The sequence below is a fragment of the Ochlerotatus camptorhynchus genome, unplaced genomic scaffold (assembly GCF_037179485.1).
Source record: "Ochlerotatus camptorhynchus isolate MF236.1 unplaced genomic scaffold, CSIRO-AGI_Acam_v1.1 ptg000411l, whole genome shotgun sequence".
Taxonomy (NCBI): Eukaryota; Metazoa; Arthropoda; class Insecta; order Diptera; family Culicidae; genus Ochlerotatus; species Ochlerotatus camptorhynchus.
The window spans coordinates 81,926-103,545 of NW_027040897.1; the positions used below are offsets into that span (position 1 = coordinate 81,926).

At 37.3% G+C, this 21,620-nt stretch overlaps 2 protein-coding genes across 4 annotated transcripts; one reads left to right on the forward strand and one right to left on the reverse strand.

Annotated features, from left to right (window-relative positions):
• Positions 1-8,304: 8,304 nt before the first annotated feature.
• Positions 8,305-10,224, forward strand: Dolk (Dolichol kinase). 3 transcript variants are annotated; one of them, XM_065233694.1, is made up of 5 exons: positions 8,305-8,345; positions 8,412-8,530; positions 8,600-9,083; positions 9,141-9,530; positions 9,595-10,223. In XM_065233694.1, the coding sequence occupies exons 2-5, from the start codon at positions 8,457-8,459 to the stop codon at positions 10,087-10,089; spliced, it is 1,443 nt and encodes a 480-aa protein (XP_065089766.1). In that variant the 5' UTR covers positions 8,305-8,345; positions 8,412-8,456; the 3' UTR covers positions 10,090-10,223. The 3 variants fall into 3 exon arrangements, with proteins under 3 accessions (XP_065089766.1, XP_065089767.1, XP_065089765.1); XM_065233695.1 differs by having other exon boundaries at positions 8,316-8,530; positions 8,589-9,083; positions 9,595-10,224; XM_065233693.1 differs by having other exon boundaries at positions 8,316-8,530.
• Positions 10,225-14,712: 4,488 nt separating this feature from the next.
• Positions 14,713-17,084, reverse strand: Nnp-1 (Ribosomal RNA processing protein 1 homolog Nnp-1). The gene is made up of 3 exons (XM_065233696.1): positions 16,793-17,084; positions 16,506-16,729; positions 14,713-16,404 (listed from the first exon to the last, which is right to left on the reverse strand). Exons 1-3 carry the CDS (start codon positions 17,040-17,042, stop codon positions 14,809-14,811), a joined length of 2,070 nt encoding a protein of 689 aa, XP_065089768.1. The 5' UTR covers positions 17,043-17,084; the 3' UTR covers positions 14,713-14,808.
• Between the last annotated feature and the right edge of the window lie 4,536 nt (positions 17,085-21,620).

Genomic DNA, 21,620 nt, shown 5'->3' on the forward strand with positions numbered 1-21,620 from the left:
TTAAATCAAGAAACCATCAGAGCAGAGTGCACGCTTATTCTGGTAAACTCAAAATTGAGTCGAATGTACTCATTCAGCGGCAAGTAGGGCTACTCAAAATTGAGTAGCCTTACACTCAAAATTATTACTAAATGAAGAAAGGTTAAAAAATAATAATTTCTGGATCAACAATAGAAAAGGGCCCATCAACATTTGTAAACAAACCGTTCCAAAGCCCTTTACTCACAAAGCAAAGGCCACCCACGCAAACCAACACCACAAACGAAGTGACAGACGACTTACTGGCGAAGAAATCCATTTAAATAATGTGGTTCACTGTAATAGAATTTTCTTGGAAGCTTGTGCCATCATCCACCAGATGGGTTAGTTTTTTTGTTTTGATTTGAACAAAGTTGATTTTGTGTACAATGATTCTTTGACAGTGTGCAAAGAGTGCGTATCATTTTGTCATTTTTTTATGCATTTCAGTTTTGAGTAGAGTGAAAGAGATAGAACCAAAACATTCTAGTACATTTGGTGAAAATGCTAGTTCAATCTAGTAGTAGTGTTGCCATGTGTTACAATCCAGTAGTAGTGGTGTTGCCATGTGGTACACTGAAAAATTGCAATAGAAGGTTAGTCACCAAAGTTTTCGAGCCGCTCTGTCTGTCACTTCGTTTGTGCCAACACCATCATCGCATAGTGGAAACTTCCACCTACACGATGATGGTGTTGGTTTGTGTGGGCGGCCTTCGATTTGTGAGGAATGGGCTTTGGAACGGTTTGTTTACAAATGCTGATGGGCCCTTTTCTATTGTTGATCCAGATTTTATGGTTAAGTAATGTTTATGCATTGATCGGATTAAAGCTTGACTTAAAATTATACTTCATTAGAATAATGTTGCGGAATGCATTCAGTGTATACGAGGTAAATATACAAAAAATCAGTGCTAACATTTGAAAACGGCACAAAAGCCATTTGTAAACAAATGGTTTGTGGGCCCTTTACTCGCTACCCGAAGAACGCCCACGCAAACCAACAGCATCGTCAGGAAGGGGAAAATTTCCCCTACCCGATGTTGCTGTTGTGTCGCGTGGGTGTACTTCAAGTAGTGAGTAAAGGGCCCACAAACCATTTGTTTACAAATGGCTTTTGTGCCGTTTTCAAATGTTAGCACTGAAATGTCAAAGTTTCACACGTCATGTAAAACTCTATAGTGGTCATTCGTTCAGTATTATTTTTTGTGTCTTTATTTAATTGGAAGAATGATCGTTAAATCTTTCCGGCTTGTTGGGTGAGTATGAGCAGGTTTATAATCACAAACGAAGTGACAGACGACTTACTGGCGAAGAAATCCATTTAAATAATGTGGTTCACTGTAATAGAATTTTCTTGGAAGCTTGTGTCATCATCCACCAGATGGGTTAGTTTTTTTGTTTTGATTTGAACAAAGTTGATTTTGTGTACAATGATTCTTTGACAGTGTGCAAAGAGTGCGTATCATTTTGTCATTTTTTATGCATTTCAGTTTTGAGTAGAGCGAAAGAGATAGAACCAAAATATTCTAGTACATTTGGTGAAAATGCTAGTTCAATCCAGTAGTAGCACAAACGAAGTGACAGGCGGAGCGGCTCGAAAACTTTGGTGACTAACCTGCTATTTCAATTTTTCAGTGTACCACATGGCAACACCACTACTACTGGATTGTACCATAGAGGTAACTCTAAGACTAGAAGGTCCCGCAGAAACGTGCTCAACTTTTTGGCACAGCCCTGGTACTCTCTTTGGTCCCAAGCTAGTCGGTTCACCCCTCGAAACATAGGAAAAACCAATAACCCCTCATTTTATCTGTCAAACTTTCATAGCGAATCAAAACAAACATTGCGTAGTACTAGAATTTCGACTAGATACGTTTGCTTGGGACCAATAGGCTACTAAAGTGGTGAGCCAATTTAAAATCGTTAGTTTCGTATTGATTGTTGATTGTACCACATGGCAACACTACTACTGGATTGTACTAGCATTTTCACCAAATGTATTAGAATGTTTTGGTTCTATCTCTTTCACTCTACTCAAAACTGAAATGCATAAAAAAAAATGACAAAATGATTCACTCTTTGCACACTGTCAAAGAATCATTGTACACAAAATCAACTTTGTTCAAATCAAAACAAAAAAACTAACCCATCTGGTGGATGATGGTACAAGTTTACAAGAAAATTCTATTACAGTGAACCACATTATTTTAATGGATTTCTTCGCCAGTTAGTCGTCTGTCACTTCGTTTGTGGTAATAGTGTTGCCATGTGGTACAATCCAGTAGTAGTGGTGTTGCCATGTGGTACACTGAAAAATTGCAATAGAAGGTTAGTCACCAAAGTTTTCGAGCCGCTCCGTCTGTCACTTCGTTTGTGTTTATAATGCTGGACCTCTCAAATAGCATGTACCTGGTCTTCGGGTCCAGCTTATACTGTATAAATTTCATTGTTTAAAAAACAGATTCACCTTCCAAGGCTCCTCGAATACACCGGCCGTCATCATCGCTGGCGACCAGTTCGGACCGAAAGCTGGGTCATGGTCTTGTTCTGGATGCTACACCAACAACAAAGCCGATGATCTGTGCTCTGACACACCCCGAGATACAACCGTGCCCTATAAGGAAAGCTAAGGAGTTCTTGGAGGTAACACTCCAAAATTCAGTCAATAGGCTCAGTGTCACAGTTTCACTTCGACTTCAAGCATTATAAAATTCTGATAATGGTTCCCTCATTCCTTCAGAAACATCTTTGATCCACATAACGTAAAGCTGGCTGTACTATTCGCCAACACCAACGCTCTGGTGTTCGACTTCTGGACGACGTAGGATGCGTATGGAATCGATCGCAGCAAATACGATGCACTGGCAATGACATTCTGTCAAATATCCGGCAGTCAAATATCCGGCAGTCACAATCTGGCCGCAAGCCTCCGTTGGCTCAGAGCAGTTATCATCAATGCATTCGTATAGTCAGTTGCCAAATTTCCCACTCCCCTCACTGATCTTGAGCTTCGGCATCCTAATGACTGCAGTTTTCAAGCGTAAAACAAACGACGTCTACCTTTCTGATCGTAAAGTTGGTTTGTTACGACGAAGAGAATGCCATGTACAGCGTAGTGATCCAGATGTTTTTTTGTCAGGCTGAATAACTTGTCGACGGCCCAAGATGTACTGCAATATTAATTTGGAAAAATAAACGTTATTTCGCATGACAATTTTTCCTCGGATTTTTCTTTGTATTGATTCTCAATAATAACAATAACAACATTGAAAAGACAGTGGTCAATTATGTACACATTCCTTAGATTATCCAACAGTAAACAAAAACTGCATAAACGCACTTTATACTATTCAATGTATAAACCATTTTTATACTAAGAGCGTATTCTCTCCCTTTATACCGAACTATGGGTCGGTCAGGAGAGTTGCGATTTAGCGTAGCTTTTATTCAAGAGCAAATTTTCATTACGTCGAATGTAACAAAGGTAAACAAAGTCGAGCTATCAGTGTCAATCGATTCTCCTGCTATTACACCATATACTGTGCGAATATAGGATCAAATCCCATTTCTAAATTTATTTGCCAGTCAAATTGCTTTTTGACGTAACCACCTTCCGATCAAAATAGTTTTCGATGTTACTTAAGTCACCCAATTTCTATGGAGATGCCGTTTGACTTAAGTAACAGCGCTGAGAAACCCGTGAAAAGTGTACGTTCGTCGTTTCGCTTTCTCATTATTAAAGTGAATAAATCGAACTGTTGGTGCTAAGATGATTTCGTTATTCCTAAAATGATGAATGGGCTGCACGTAAGGGGACGTAATTGATAATTCTCCCGAATATCCTGGTAAATACACTTTGACTTAAGTAACAATAGGGGCCACCAAACGACGTATAATAACTTTTGACTCAAAAACCAGTATTTTTTAGCATGAAAGCTAGCGATTTGCATTTGTATGATTAAAACCCTGCTAAATATGTTAAACATTGCTATCACTATGAGATTATATGTGTTTACTTGGAAATAGGAATAACTTTTCGGTCATCAAAACAAAACTGTATTTTTCTAGGATTGGTGCGAATGTTACTTACGACATAATGAAAATTTGCTCTTGTTATAATATTTAGAATTGAATATTTTTTGAGTGTATGTTGACTCACTTTTGAGTAATACCAACAATCAATACGAAACTAACGATTTTAAATTGGCTCACCACTTTAGTAGCCTATTGGTCCCAAGCAAACGATTAACGTACCCTATTCTAGTTGAAATTCTATTACTACACTATGTTTGTTTTGATTCGCTATGAAAGTTTGACAGATAACATCAGGGGTGTGTGGATTCATGCAGAACATGCAGGGGTGAGTGAAATAGCTTGGGACTGCTTGGGACCGTTGTTCTGGTACTGAGTGAGCCAAAAATAATAATGATTTTCTTCGGGACCCAGTGGTCTTAGAGTTACCTCTATGATTATACCACAAACGAAGTGACAGACGGAGCGGCTCGAAAACTTTGGTGACTAACCTGCTATTGCAATTTTTCAGTGTACCACATGGCAACACCACTACTACTGGATTGTACCACATGGCAACACTACTACTAGATTGAATTAGCATTTTCACCAAATGTATTAGAATGTTTTGGTTCTATCTCTTTCACTCTACTCAAAACTGAAATGCATAAAAAAATGACAAAATGATACGCACTCTTTGCACACTGTCAAAGAATCATTGTACACAAAATCAACTTTGTTCAAATCAAAACAAAAAAACTAACCCATCTGGTGGATGATGGCACAAGCTTCCAAGAAAATTCTATTACAGTGAACCACATTATTTAAATGGATTTCTTCGCCAGTTAGTCGTTTGTCACTTCGTTTGTGATTATACTATAATTTTCCTACAATCCCTACACATTTTTTATCACGATTGGAGAACTTGTTTGTTGCTGGTTTCATAAAAGCGTCTGACTTAACAAAACTAGGTCCATCTCAGGCTGTTCATTGATGTAGAGCAAAACGGTATTGAATTGGATATTAACGGAAGTAAGATTTATGTCTATTTTGTTCTAATGGGTATCTTAGGAGATAATTTGGGAATAAATACGTTAATGGGATATGCTACATTCTTCAGTGCGTTGCTTTATTGCAGATTTTGCACTATGAATAAATATGAATCGCAAACGAATGTAAGGCTTGACTTTCATCAAAACCGAAACAAAAGCAATTATGCTATTGACGTTCAAAAACCATTTAAAGAATCAGGTATAAAAGAAGAGTCTACACACTTAGAAATTATCGCCGACTTCGGTAATTTTTACCGAAATCTGAACAGCTGAACTGTTCGGTAAACTTTATGCAATTAAATTCAATTGCTTTTCAGCTACTTTGAAACTTAATCTCCTCTAAAATGACAAGATTTGATCATTTAAACAAGGTTGAACATGTTTTGAAATTATTTTTAAATTCAATAGCCTTTAAAATGAAGGTCAAAGTTTTACCGAACGTTCAGCTGTTCTGATTTCAGTAAATTTACCGAACACGAAAACAAAATCTTAGTGTGTACATTCAATAAAGTAAAGCATTATCATGTGGCTGAATTATGATTTTTATTCTCATGGAATTTGTAACTACGACATGTCTCTTGTTTTATCTTACATGATCAAACATTTGAAAATTTCCTTGAAAACCATTAACTACCGAATTCAAATGTTTGATTGTAAAGAAACAGAAAAAAGGAATACGTTTAAAACAATTACTAAGGAACAAATCAAATCAACTAATTTTAAAATGACAGCAAGAGAAATGATGTTCTTTGTGCATTACTTTCCTTTAATTTTTGGTGAATTAATACCAGAAAATGATAAGGATTTTGCTTCCTAGATTTAACGATGAACTTCTCTGTACTTTAAACTTAAGAAATTCTTTATGTAATCAATTAAATGTCATATTATATAAGCATAGTTGAATAAATAAGTTTCAAATTCAATAAAAAAGGATAAATTATGAATCGTGAATTTAATGATAAAAACGAAATCAAAAACTATAATTTTTCTATACCAAGAAAAACAACCCTTGTTTTAAAATATACCATACTCCACACTTAAGTTTACTTTAAAAACGTGCTGGTTTAAAACGCATCTGATGGTTAAACCACAGACAAACAGACATAACACATTGAATATTTCGCACTGTAAAACATCGTCGCTAAAACATTACCGCCATCTGTTGAGTATACTGTGGTGGGTAGTACGCTGAACAGATGGCGGTAGTGTGTAACCGTCAAACGCAAAGGAATTAACTATGCGCGCTGCAGGTGGCAGTACTACCAACTAAGATACTTTTAAATTGACCGTTAAATGCATGTTCGATGAACAACTTGCGAGTGTTATGTCTGCTTGTCTGTGGTTAAACTATTAACCAGGAATTATTGTCGAGAGCACTATGAAGCATAGTAGTTTTAACTCCAATGCATTGACATGATTGTCATGGTAAAATACACAACTTCCAATTTTAAAAAGAATATCATATGTAGTCTGCACAAATTAAAAGGTGTTATGTATTTGAAACAACCCTACAATATAGTATTATCAACTGCGGAACTGCTCTCAGTGTACTCAACGTTGGGTTCCCACACTTTACTACCCCTGTTGGGTGGTTTTACTCCTCCGTTTTTGACAACATTAGAAGGAGAAAAGGAGACAAACTAGTCAAAAGTAATTAAAAGTCTCGCTTTGAGCTTAAAATTAAGAATGCGTTATGAAAAAGTATGGATAATTTTTATGAAATTACAATGCTTGATGATGGAAAAGAACAGTAACTGCATTTGTTGCTTCTGAATGTTTGGCTCCCGTTTGAAAGTTCACACTGGCTCCCAAGTGACAAGCACATTGAGTAAGTCCGCAGTACTCAGATGTATACTAGTATTAAAGTTTAGAGATGGATGCCCTTAGTTTGTCAACTTGTCACTCCCAACCGAGGGGGGCGACTCTATCTACGATGCAGGAAAAATTGTGTTTTGCTGTGGTTAGCTGCGCACACGCTGAGTAGATATGAAGAAGATTGATGACGATTTTGAAGATTTCCTGCAAAAAATGATGCGCGATGCAAGTAGATGGTAGAAATCAAAGAAGATTTTTTAAGTTTGATTCGCTAGTGTGCACACCAAATTTTAGTTTTTATTATCAGTAAAACGTTTTGCTGGATCATGATCAGCAGCAAAAAAGCTTTACTGAAAAACAGCAAACGATATTTTTTACCGAAAAATTCAGCTAACATAAACGGTTTGCTGGACACCCAGTAAAGAGCTGTCTATCTAGCATCACAGTCGCCAGTATTTGCATTTGTACGATTCGTATAAACCACCAAGGAGGAGGAGGAGGAGATAAACAAAACTACACATATATAAAATTATGTTGGTAAGAGCACTGCTTGTATTAAATTTTAATAAACTATGAATGGAAAAGACTCTAGGATAATAAATAAAGACAAAATTTGTGTATTTGTATCAAAAATCTTTAACAGAAACTGTCAGCCCCAAGTGAAAATAAAATCGATTTACTGAGTTCATTCAGCAAAATACTGTGAGCTGTCAAAAAATTTTATTGCTGAAAAATCAGTGAAGAAATTTAGCTGATTATCAGTAAAATGTTGTCATTTTGACAGAAGTTGGAATTGCTGGGAAATTCAGCAGCATTATTTTGCTGGAAATTTTGCTGATCTTTCATCAAGTCTAAAACCAGCAAAATTCTGCTGAGTTTCAGCGATTTAAATATTGCGCGTTTCACACCAAATTGGAGTAATAAGCGCGTTTTCACTTATTAAAAAGTGTGATAAAACTGCAACTTTACGTCTAATAGTCTTGGTGTCTTCGGTGCACTTATTCCTTATGATGCGAGCAATAAGTGCTCCGAAGACATCAAAACGATTTGACGGAAACGTGCACTTTTATCACACTTTTTGCATTTTTGGGACAGTCCAGTTTCAGATGCAATCAGCAATATGGTGTGTGGAGATTTGTTGAGCATCTAGAATTGAGATTTAGATGTGTCGCACCCCTCGCTCCCAAAACAGTTTACCCATTTTTGGGTAGGTTCAGTTTTGACCGATCTGGTGGATTCTTCCCAAATTTGGTTAGCTTTGAAATAGCGTGAACATCGACTCTACACACGCTATTTCAAAACTCCCCAAATTTGGGTACAATCCACCCAGATCGGTCAAAACTGAACCTACCCAAAAATGGGTAAACTGTGTTTGAAGCGACAAGGACAAGTTGACAAAATTTAATGAAGAACATCGACATGAATCCGATAGACGCACGAGAATTTTAGGTATTATAAAGTTAATTTTTAAATTGTCATACGGAAGACTACTGAGAATGGAATTTAAATTTCCAGGCGCTCGTACAGCATCAAACCGAATATTCGCATCACATACTCAATATGGATAAGACTGAACAAATATCGAGACGGAAATGTATGGTAGAAAACTGCAGGAACATCGGCATTATAACAAGGTACGTAAATTGAACACGTTATTATCTCTATTAACGATGCAATGCTGTAATTATAAAGGATCCTTCCAGACCACACGCTGGCAATGGGCTTTGGTTGGCTGGACTTTTATTTCTGAGTCATGCTATCAACGTATGGAATCGAGATAAGGTGCCAGTTAGCCTTAACTACAAGCGATCAACTATTCTATGTTTTGGATTACTGCTGCATTCAGTGGGCATCTTCGTCTCACTAAGTAACCAAACTCGCCAGCGGTTTATTGGGAAGCTGTTGTACGTATTTTCCAGCCTTGGTTTAACCAGCTTCTTGCTTTGGATCTGTTTAAAGGACAATGTAGTCATCAGCACAGTCAGTGCAATTTTCGGAATAATTCTGTATGATCGAGTTTTTCTTCGAGTGCTGAAGCAAATGCCCAAGTGTTTTACACTGGGCGAAGCTACACTCGTTTGCCAAGGGTTTACGATTTTTGCATACAATGTTTTTCTACAAGTACCAAAGGTACTTATTGATAAGGAGCCATCGCCGGATCTCAATATAATGCATATTGTGCTACAGGTAAGCTGCAGCTTTGATTTCTACTTAAGTTCTAAGTTATGAAAATCTCTATTACAGGTTATTCTTTTGGGGATCTGTATTATCGTTGCCTTGTGCCATCTTTTACCAATGTTTCGGAATACCATCCTTTTCTACTTGCTGACTACAGTTATTTCAACGTGTACAGCATTGTTTCCCGTGTTTGGACATCCTACAGTTGTTGTTTTGTTTAAGTTTGTTCTAAGTGACATGGAACGGATGCTAGTGATCGCTCTCTACATGTTCCTGCTTTTAGTAACAAGTGCTTTTGTTGTCTGGCAAATCAATCGTAAGACAAATGCCAATACGACAACGCGAAAAATATTCCATATTTTGATTCTGCTAGTGTACCTTCCGGGACTATGGTCTCAATGCACGCTTCTTCATTTAGCGTCTGGCTTGATGCTGGGAATGCTGCTCATGTTAGAGGTAATGTAAGGCATGCGTCGAAGTTTAACACCTATTACTATACATAATTCTCGTTTATCTTCAGACTGCCCGAGTTATTCAACTGAAGCCTGTTTACCAATCACTTGATCAGGTCGTAAAGTGTTTCATCGATGAAAAGGATGCAGGAATGATCGCACTCACACCAATATACCTGTTAGTTGGCTGCTCTTTACCTATTTGGCTACATCCTGTACCTTGTGATCTCACAGATTCTGGTGGATTGAATTTGCTAAAATTGCTTGCTGGTGTTCTATCGGTTGGAATCGGAGACACAATGGCAAGCGTATGTGGCTATCTGTTCGGTAAACATACATGGCCAGGATCCGTCAAGTCCGTGGAGGGAACCATATCGAGCATCATAGGTCAGGCTGGTGTTGTTTTCCTGCTCTTCAGATTTAGCTACGTTCATTTGAACACATTGAGAGCTGCGACTGCCGGTGCTGCAATTATTATCAATGCACTGGTTGAGGCTAAAACTAGTCAAGTAGATAATCTGGTGTTACCGTTAGTGACTTACGTCGTGCTCGGTACTGCATAATAAAACATACAATGCAAAAAAAATTAAACATCATCTTCTTTGATTTTTACACTGCAACTAATTTAAGAGCTTTTTACGTTCCAAGCATTGAAAAAAAAAATCGTCCAAGAAATAAGACAGTTCGTAAAAAAAAGTAAGCTCCAAGATCGTCACAAATTGTATAAGCTCCACAAGTTAACATATGCATATTTTTTTAACCACAGAATTTTAAAACTTGATTTTGATTTTACTAGACAGAAGGTGGTCTTATGAAGGCCAAATTCTTTGCTCCATGATTCACGGATGGGTTTGCGTGTTGTGTGCGTGAGGCTCATTTAAAATATTGTCACCAGCAGCGGTACCCGCGCTAGGAGAACAGTTAAGTAATATTGGTGACGAACAGATACTTGAATTTCCTGAATCGAATTCCACCACAAACGAAGTGACAGACGGAGCGGCTCGAAAACTTTGGTGACTAACCTGCTGTTGCAATTTTTCAGTGTACCACATGGCAACACCACTACTACTGGATTGTACCACATGGCAACACTACTACTAGATTGAACTAGCATTTTCACCAAATGTACTAGAATGTTTTGGTTCTATCTCTTTCACTCTACTCAAAACTGAAATGCATAAAAAAATGACAAAATGATACGCACTCTTTGCACACTGTCAAAGAATCATTGTACACAAAATCAACTTTGTTCAAATCAAAACAAAAAAACTAACCCATCTGGTGGATGATGGCAAAAGCTTCCAAGAAAATTCTATTACAGTGAACCACATTATTTAAATGGATTTCTTCACCAGTAAGTCGTCTGTCACTTCGTTTGTGATTCCACAGACTGTTTGAGTCTGTAAAGGCCGGCGCACAATAGATACGTTTTCAGGTTTTTTGACAGTTAGCCCATGCATTATCTGTAAAAAAAACCCGAAAACGTATCTATTGTGCGCCGGCCTTAAATCACAAATGAAGTGACAGACGGAGCGGCTCGAAAACTTTGGTGACGCACCTGCTATTCCAATTTTTCAGTGTACCACATGGCAACACCACTATTACCACAAACGAAGTGACAGACGACTAACTGGCGAAGAAATCCATTTAAATAATGTGGTTCACTGTAATAAAATTATCTTGGAAGCTTGTGCCATCATCCACCAGATGGGTTAGTTTTTTTTATTTTGATTTGAACAAAGTTGATTTTGTGTACAATGATTCTTTGACAGTGTGCAAAGAGTGCGTATCATTTTGTCATTTTTTTATGCATTTCAGTTTTGAGTAGAGTGAAAGAGATAGAACCAAAATATTCTAGTACATTTGGTGAAAATGCTAGTTCAATCTAGTAGTAGCACAAACGAAGTGACAGACGGAGCGGCTCGAAAACTTTGGTGACTAACCTGCTATTGCAATTTTTCAGTGTACCACATGGCAACACCACTACTACTGGATTGTACCACATGGCAACACTACTACCACAAACGAAGTTACAGACGACTAACTGGCGAAGAAATCCATTAAAATAATGTGGTTCACTGTAATAGAATTTTCTTGGAAGCTTGTGCCATCATCCACCAGATGGGATAGTATTTTTGTTTTGGATTTGCACAAAGTTGATTTTATGTACAATGATTCTTTGACAGTGTGCAAAGAGTGCGTATCATTTTGTCATTTTTTTATGCATTTCAGTTTTGAGTAGAGTGAAAGAGATAGAACCAAAACATTCTAGTACATTTGGTGAAAATGCTAGTTCAATAGATCAGTGCACGGTCCCTAACCTCACTTTTTGCTCCCTATCATTTTGCTTCTGAGTAAAAGAGATAGCAACGAATGGGAGCCAAAACAAACCACCCAAAACTGTCAAAACTTACGGGTGAGAGAAGAGTGCGGCAAATCTTCGTGAACTGATCAATCCAGTAGTTGTGTTGCCATGTGGTTCAATCCAGTAGTAGTGGTGTTGCCATGTGGTACACTGAAAAATTGCAATAGCAGGTTAGTCACCAAAGTTTTCGAGCCGCTCCGTCTGTCACTTCGTTTGTGCCCCAAGTGACCAGTGTACAACAGAGGAAGTGGAATTCCATGGACCGAGCCCCTTGGAGTTGCCATCCAGCTTTAATTCACCCCGGTAATCCATCCGGTCGTCAAGCCATTTTTTCATCATCGTGCCGACCCACCAACACCAACCATCACCACCAGCAGCAGCAAACGGACCATCTAGCTGCAACGGCTGATAGGTTGTTTACAACCGGCATAAGTATTAGACAATACATTTTGCAAGTTCATTGCCTCCCTATTGTAGTTTAATTTTGCCTCGTGGCGCGTGAAGGCCGGCGCACAATAGATACGTTTTCGGGTTTTTTGACAGATAATGCATGGGCTAACTGTCACAAAACCTGAAAACGTATCTATTGTGCGCCGGCCTTGACTCTGTCTCTCACCCCTGGTAGGGGAGTATGGGTCATAGTGAGACAACTTTTTGCAAGTAGATATAAGTTTTTTTTTTTTTTTTCGATTTTTTTTTTCTTTTTGATTTGTTTGTACGTCGGGCAAAAAATTTAATTACTAGTAATTAAAACTAATTAATTAGTGAAGGTTTTAATTTTTTTTTTTCCTTCTTAAGTGGTTGCGCACCACTTTTGCGCAACACTTATGGCACAAACGAAGTGACAGACGGAGCGGCTCGAAAACTTTGGTGACTAACCTGCTATTGCAATTTTTCAGTGTACCACATGGCAACACCACTACTACTGGATTGTACCACATGGCAACACTACTATTGGATTGAACTAGCATTTTCACCAAATGTACTAGAATATTTTGGTTCTATCTCTTTCACTCTACTCAAAACTGAAATGCATAAAAAAAATGACAAAATGATACGCACTCTTTGCACACTGTCAAAGAATCACTGTACACAAAATCAACTTTGTTCAAATCAAAACAAAAAAACTAACCCATCTGGTGGATGATGGCACAAGCTTCCAAGAAAATTCTATTACAGTGAACCACATTATTTAAATGGATTTCTTCGCCAGTTAGTCGTCTGTCACTTCGTTTGTGCTATTACCACCAGCATGATACAACCTTACACTTCGTTTGTGTTACCAGTGTATTCAATAATCTAGGTCCTATTTAGGATTATATCTGAAAAATCCAAATCTGGCCAACGCCCACCCTAAACCTAAACCTGTTCTAATCCACCTGAAATGACTAACGAATGGAAGACTTTGACTACCCAGCCATGCAATAGTCTCATTCCGTGCCTTATGGCAACTTGATGATTCTATTGCGCTCATCTTCTGGCACCACCCAGGGGAGACTTGGTCCTGTACCCAATGCTTAACTTATCTTCATTTCACTCAGCTACTCGCAATTTCTTGTGATATAGTGGGCGGAATATTATTGCGGATTTCACACCTGATTAGACTCCTGCGCTAAAAATAAGTACACAGTAATATTTTCGCACTGGTCATAAAAGTTAAATATGGAGCTTCTTAATGCTTTCTAGAGCTTTAATTCAACAGTGTAGCTTGCTAGTAATGTTCTAAAGCTGTTACTGCTTTCAAATAAGTCGATTTTAAAAAATTTCTGGCCTGTGCGAAAATATTACTGTGCAATTATTTTTTGCACAGGAGTGTAATTTGGTGCAAAATGCGCAATATTATATGAGACAATTCAATGCAGACGTCTTTCCAAATTTGGCAGATCGACAGGTAATCGGTGAGTTACCACGATAGTTGCTATTCAACAACTCGACAACGTCCCATCGTCAACGCCTGCTATGAGAATTTCCCATTGCAGACGCCAACAAAATGACGTCATCGAGCTATCGATCAACTACCCTGGTTGTCGCCTGGTACCTTATAGCACGATGCTAGGAGGCGAACCGGAAGAATCGACGAGCTACCTCCCCCAAATGATACTTCTGGCAATGGTCACAAAATACCATCTCTTCCTCAGCACTATCTCGACGTTGGCATCCCGCACAACTGTATCCTGACCGTTCTGGATCGGGGTTAGGGTTTGGTCGAACCATTGTAAATTTTTAAGAAAATGTTCGGACCAGCTTAATGGCGAAAATTTTCTTAGCAGTGTTTATTTTTACACAGCTTAAAACTGCAATAGTTTATTCATGTAATTTGTTTTCTAAATGCATATGCTTATTTGATTTTTACTTACATTTCAAGACCAACCATTGAAATGGCCTTAACTCCATTTTGTAAACAAACCTTGTAAGGCCATTTTCTCGCGAACCGAAGTCCGCAAAGGCAAACCAACATAATAAAAAGGTAGGAGAAATTCTACTCTACCCGATTGTGGTTTAGGTTTGCAAATGTAGGTTTCGGTTCGCGAGAAAATGGCCTTACAAGGTTTGTTTACCAATTGGAGTTAGAGCCATTTCAATTGTTGGTCTTGATTTACAGTTTCTTTTCAGTCCTTTTATTTCCAGGTTACGCCCGTGCAAGACGTTTTGTAGATCATCGCTATAATACAATTAAATCGACTTCAATAATTTCAAAACGTTCAAACATCAACTTTTTCCGTACTTCCGTACTTCCTGGATTAAAAAACACCTAGAAACTTGCCAAGACATAACACCTAAAGGCTGTGATATTTAATATGAAGAAATCAGAAAATGCAAGTACCGAATAGATTTGTAATTTGTCATTCTTAACTACAAACAAACAAAATAATAGAGAACTACACATTAATTTGTTTTACGTACCACAACAGTTGTCCTACAATGTTTTGTTGAGTTTCAGGCCAATCTTCTTCCGATAGAATGGATTTATTGGGCTCGGCATCAAGTTTGGTTTCAATGCACCCTTCGGTGGTTTCTTGCTGGAATCGTACGGCACCTGGGGCGAGCTCTTCACCTGCTGAATATGCTGATGCAGATCTTGGAAGATGTTTTTGTTCAGGGCAATTTTAACGCGCTTCTTTTTTTCAGCTGGACCGTCCGTTTGTGGTGTTCCAATGGATCTTTTCAACTTGGATAGATTTTTCGGCGTGGCAAATGGGTTCTTCACTAGGGAGGATGGTTTTAATCGACTGGAAGCATCTGATGGCGATTCTTCCTTCAGGTGTTTGTTAATTTCTTTAAGTTTAGTTTTTCTCGATGGAATGAAATACTCCGTTTCGCCTTCCTTCAAAGGTTCAGACCATTCGTCCTTAACTTCAAATGCGCCTTTCTGTTTGGTAGGACGAGGTGCATTTGGTTCACTTGACGTCACCTTACCATCACTCTTCGGTAGTATCAAATCTTCTTGTTTCTGTTCCAAAATCACTTTAGGTTTCTTGCTTTTAGACTCCTGCTTTCGTTGTTTGATGGCTTCAAGTTTTGCATCTCTTTTAATTTTTAGTTTCTTTAACTTTTCCTCTTTAATCTGCGTTTTCGATATCTTTTTCCGCGTCTTCTTTTTGGAAACAGCAGTATCAGTTGGTTCCCGTTTCGAATCTTTCGGTGTTTCTTCCGTTTCAGTCCAAACATTTGACTCGCTCGTTTTTGCACTAGCATTTACCTCTTGTGACTTCAACTTTGCCAACTCTTTTCGCTTTTGCTTTTTTGAACCTTTATCGCCTACCAGTTCCTTCTGGTAGTTTTCCAATTCACCGATCTGCTCATCAATGTCCACGGCATAATCCTTCTTGGCAATACTTTCCATTGACTGGATACCAAGAGGAAACATTCCTTCGGAGAATTTTTTATACTGTTTTACCAACATTTTCATCTGCTTTTTCCCCTTCGATGTGACGAAAGGTTTGAAGCGGTTATTTTCAAACATTTCTACAATTTTGAGAGCATCGAATCTGATTTCATTAATTACGACGTCCACTTGTCCAGCACGAGGATCAAAAACTTTTTCTTTGTCATTATGTCTACCCTCAGAACCATCTTCGTCACCCTGTTCTCCGTCTTCGCGTTCATACCGGACCTCGAAATCTACATCATCGATATTTCCCGTTATAAAGTTAGTTTTTTTCCAAAGGTCAAACTTTTCCTGATAGTCTTGGCCCAATTCCGATTGGTAAAGCAACGGATGGAATATGCTCGATGTGATGTGTTTAATCATTCGCATGTCATTGGTACTAAGCAGACGGATAGCATAGGTGTTAACGATTAAATGTACAATTTCTGGTTCGATTTCTCCATCGCACACTTTGGCAATTTCCTCCAGCAATAAATCGTCGAAATGTTTGGTCAACCCAAATGGCGATTTATCAGCGTTGAGAATAGTTTTTTCGATGTGCTTCATCATTGCACTGACTTGATCCATGGGCCACTGAGCTTCGTGCAACATCGTCAGCATCTGGCGAGTACAACGGCGGACAAGCTAGAAGAAACAAAAACGCTTTGTAAAATAGATCAAATTCAAACATTCAGAGAATAAGAGATAATATTTGATCAAAAGTATACTCAAACATAAATAATTACCATCATGAACTTGTCCATTCTCCAGTGATCAATTCCAAACCATTCGATGCACATTGTTTCTAGAAAGGTTCCAAAATACTGCAACGCCACGGATAGGTCATCGAAACATCTCACTAAAGAAGCGATTTCATCGGCGAGGTTTTCCTGGGTAAGTGGCTTGTCCGACATCCACATGCAATAGAACAATCCCTTCCATAGGCGGAGGAAGTCCGTATCGGTGAATGCTGTAAGCAAACCAAGCCACATTTCAATAGTAATAAAAGATCACAATAACAGACAATGTTTACCGAAGGAGCTCCGGCTGCGAGTTGCCAGCCAAATTTTGAGGTTTTTCATCACTTTGCGGCGCAGTTTCACATCGTTCCCAGCGAGCGATTTTACAAACTTCAGCTCTTTCGCTATAAGAATGGACTTCTCCTCCACCTTAGACACGGATTCCATTTGCTTTTGGAACCGTCTATTCCCATTATCCGCCTTCGGCATTTCGGATTGAATTTTCCCGGCACGTGGATTCGTCGCGATCGCTTTGACCACCATCTTCACCGAACAAAAACACACATGCGAGTCAGAGACGTTGATGCGAATATTGCGAATGTTAAATCAACGATTAATTGACATGTCAAGACCAACCATTGAAATGGCCTTAACTCCATTTTGTAAACAAACCTTGTAAGGCCATTTTCTCGCGAACCGAAGTCCGCAAAGGCAAACCAACATAATGAAAAGTAGGAGAAATTCTACTCTACCCGATTGTGGTTTAGGTTTGCAAATGTAGGTTTCGGTTCGTGAGAAAATGGCCTTACAAGGTTTGTTTACCAATTGGAGTTAGGGCCATTTCAATTGTTGGTCTTGATGTTTGACATCGACGAGGAACAGAAGTACACGATAATCTTTATTTATGAAAATAAAATAAATATTGGTGACACGCTATTTCAAAACTCCCCAAATTTGGGTAGAATCCACCCAGATCGGTCAAAACTAAACCTTTCCAAAAATGGGTAAACTACCCGGAAAAAAATAACCATACAATTACCATTAAATAAAATACAAATACATCCAAATCTATTGCCAACAATCAATCTTATTGTGCGTATATTGTACAACAAATTTTAACATATTGTTATTACATTAGATGTACAATACGTCCCATATAGTATGAATTTTCAACAATAGAAAAACAATAAAATAAATGGTAAATGGCTCAAGTTTGTTCGGGAAAAAGTGATTTTTTGTATGGTTAAGATACATAACAACCCCCTTGTTCTATTGTAGATTTCTCCATTTACCATAGATTATATTGTGAAAACAATAAATTCTATGGTTATTTTATAGTTGTGGACGATACAATTTATTTTAAGTACTTTAAATTCTATTGTATGGTTACAATACATTTCATTGTACCTATATCGTTCTTTTTTTACGGGTACACACTTAATCTAGCTGGGTAAAATCTCCAACAGCCGATTAACTCGCATTTACTTTTCCTGATATCTCTGCAAAATATCTGTTTGTTAGCTGATATCTCAGCAAAATGTTATTTGTTAGCTGAGGCTCGGCAATTATTGTTTTACTTATCCCCATCAAAATAAATTGCAGAATCGCTCGGCTGTTGGAATCTCGGCGAAAAAAATTAAGTGTGTATGTTGAGAGTGACAAGTTGACAACTGAACAAAGTCGATCGGATTCATGTCAATGTTGTCCATTTCAGTGCCAACATTTCAAAGGGGCGTAATTGCATTTGTAAACAATGGCTTTAGCCATAGATTTCTCGCAAATAAAAGCTCACTCATGAAAAATAATAACACCACCAGGTAGAGGAATGTTTCCTCTACCAGCTAGCATTGTAATTTTGGAGAGGTAACCCGGAAAAAAATAACCATACAATTACCATTAAATAAAATACAAATACATCCAAATCTATTGCCAACAATCAATCTTATTGTGCGTATATTGTACAACAAATTTTAACATATTGTTATTACATTAGATGTACAATACGTCCCATATAGTATGAATTTTCAACAATAGAAAAACAATAAAATAAATGGTAAATGGCTCAAGTTTGTTCGGGAAAAAGTGATTTTTTGTATGGTTAAGATACATAACAACCCCCTTGTTCTATTGTAGATTTCTCCATTTACCATAGATTATATTGTGAAAACAATAAATTCTATGGTTATTTTATAGTTGTGGACGATACAATTTATTTAAGTACATTAAATTCTATTGTATGGTTACAATACATTTCATTGTACCTATATCGTTCTTTTTTTACGGGAAGATATCATTCGCGAGAAATTGACGACTAAAGTCATTGTTTACAAAAGCAATTACGCCCCTTTGAAATGTTGACACTGATTTGTCAACTTGTCAATCCCAACATAGTTTACCCATTTTTGGGTAGGTTCAGTTTTGATCGATCTGGGTGGATTATACCCAAATTTGGGGAGTTTTGAAATAGCGTGGATAGAAAGAAATTTACACGGTAAGAAAAAACGAACCAACGGCCAGTTCACTTTTACCTACTTTTGACTAATTTGTCTCCTTTTCTCCTTCTAATCTAGACAAACATTTCAAAAGGTCCTATCGGTCATTGAAGCTGATTGGAGAAAAATTGATTTGAACTTTTGCAATATATTTTTAAATGTCTTTTTTAATTACGACATAAAACGATAATCTTTTGTATTCTCAAATGCATAGGAAACACATAGAATTCGACTGAAGTGTATGTTTCTTCGTTTTATTCAGGTTTAATTCGTGGTTTTGTTACATAGGACCTTTGGCTTTTTTCTGTATCAGTTAGGACCTGTCAAATTGGTCTGATTGCAAAGTTAATGTTACTTAGGACCTTGGTAAGAATACGGTTTAGAGGTCAGATAATTACAACTACATCATTATTTGTAATTGTTGATGGGCTTAAAACTACTATTCTGCCAATTTATTAAGTAAACTACGTTTATAATAAGAACTTGTCCATTATTTTTTTCTGATGTATGCAGGAAAAATGTAAGTGTATGGAAAATTTGCATATTTTTTAATATTCGGTATATTTTTATAAACAAACTCTGTTTTTTCATTCTACATCATTCGTTTTATATTTATTAGCTCAAGCTGTTCATCAATAATTTACATTCATTCATGTTATTCGATCAAATCTACATCGCTGTCCTCCAGTGGATTGAGATCCACATCAAAGTGGTCTACAACCGTATTATTGTTCTTCTTCCTGTTTTTTCTGTTGCAATGTTGCAAAATAATCTTTTTGCTTGACATATGGCATCAGTTTGCGTAAATCGTCCAATTTAGCACTTGGCAATTCAAGTGGTTGATCCGCAATTGGATCGAAATCCTCGTCCAAATTCACGCTTGTAATATCGCATGTCGGATTTGACAGAATTTTGAATAAGCTTTTGCCTTGGTGTACTCCTGGAATCGCAATTAATTCGTCAACTCCATACCAGATGCAGAGCGATTGATTACAGGCATCGTAAATGAAATTTTCTCATATCCCACTTCCCAGTTAGATGTTGGATCCATAGGAATTTCTAAAACTTCATGTTCATATTAGTATAGCATTTCCAACTAACTATTATGAGTTTTAGTTTTTCTATTCCACGTGAAACACGAGATGAAACAAAGGTCCTAATAGCATTTGTATTTTTTTTGGTTGAATGTCAGATTGGACTGTAAACATGTTTAAGGTCCAATCAGAGAGCTGTGCGATATTATAAAAACTTTCAAAGTGGACGTGTTTTTCACATATTTTTATAATTTTCTGAATATTGTCGTAGTCGAAATACGTATCTGTCATGGATACCAAAATTAATTAAGTGGAATTAAATGGAAGATAACCTCTTTTGCTGTTTTATTTAGCATTCCGCTAACAACCCAATTTCATTACTTCATTATGATGGCTACCAAGCCTTTGGGGATTTTCCTTATTAGAGAGTTGTATAGATTTTTCTCCTTTAGCTTACTTAAATCTTTGGTTTTTATTAGTTAGGTAGGTTCCGATTCAACACATTGTAGTTTCATTTTTATACCTATGATCTTGACTTTTTTACCTAGGGGATGAGTACTTAAGGGGTTAGATTTTGATTAGTTCTTTAGTGGGAATGACACTGATGAAGACTGCACATTGTAGTCGAAATACGTATCTGTCATGGATACCAAAATTAATTAAGTGGAATTAAATGGAAGATAACCTCTTTTGCTGTTTTATTTAGCATTCCGCTAACAACCCAATTTCATTACTTCATATTGGAAGATTGCCGTAGTACCTCAACGTAGATTTCGCCACTGCATGATGATGATAATGTTGACAGACGGCATATAAAATTCGTGAAAATTAGCATTAAATCATAATTTTCATCAAGCCTGCGTAAAATCCTTCCAATATAACATTCGAATTGAAGAAGAAAACGTTTTTACGATCAGACTGATGTGCATCTTTGACTTTTCCAGGTGAACTTTTATAAGATATATTCATTTCATTTCACGGATCCATCAATGCTGCATCGTAAATATGATGGTAAACAGAAGTAAATTGCTCAATTACTCAAAATAAAGATGATTTGTCATCTTGTTATCACTTTGAAGACCATCTAGCACCATTTTATAGTATGGTGCGTGTTGAGTAAATCAAATTCCGGTGCGTTTTCCGTCGAAAATTGTGAGTATCAATATGTCTGCCTAAAAAAGGCCATAATGAACATTTATTGAATATTGGCGTCCTATACAACCAATTCTCTATTACCACCAGCATGATACAACCTTTCCTAAGTAAATTCACTTAATTTCCACTTTCATCTTAGTAAAAATCGCACATATTTACCATTTTCTGAAGAATGCAGTTGCGCAGGAGGTAACCTCTCCCTGTGGGTGCAAACTTGTTATGCATAATTTGCCATGAAAACATCTCCGATCCATACCGAAATAATAACAAATAGTTTTCAAACACGTTTTCTTACACGATTCAAGCAAAAGTTTCCACGGGAAATTATTAGTTTTTCTTTATGGACCGATTTGCCCCAAAAAGCGTCTGTTTTACTTGGAAAATTTGGAAACTATCCTCCTTCTAGTAGTTCTCACTTCGAAATGTAGGTGGCGAAAACT

Bases quoted from the DNA above. Each gene is read 5' to 3' on its own strand.
- Nnp-1 (XM_065233696.1), bottom strand. From the start codon at position 17,042: ATGGTGGTCAAAGCGATCGCGACGAATCCACGTGCCGGGAAAATTCAA. The intron at 16,730-16,792 runs GTAAACATTGTC...GTTTGCTTACAG, and splicing joins TCGCAGCCGGAGCTCCTTCG to CATTCACCGATACGGACTTC. The intron at 16,405-16,505 runs GTAATTATTTAT...TGTTTCTTCTAG, and splicing joins GAATGGACAAGTTCATGATG to CTTGTCCGCCGTTGTACTCG.
- Dolk (XM_065233694.1), top strand. From the start codon at position 8,457: ATGGATAAGACTGAACAAATATCGAGACGGAAATGTATGGTAGAAAAC. The intron at 9,084-9,140 runs GTAAGCTGCAGC...TCTCTATTACAG, and splicing joins TAATGCATATTGTGCTACAG to GTTATTCTTTTGGGGATCTG. The intron at 9,531-9,594 runs GTAATGTAAGGC...GTTTATCTTCAG, and splicing joins GAATGCTGCTCATGTTAGAG to ACTGCCCGAGTTATTCAACT.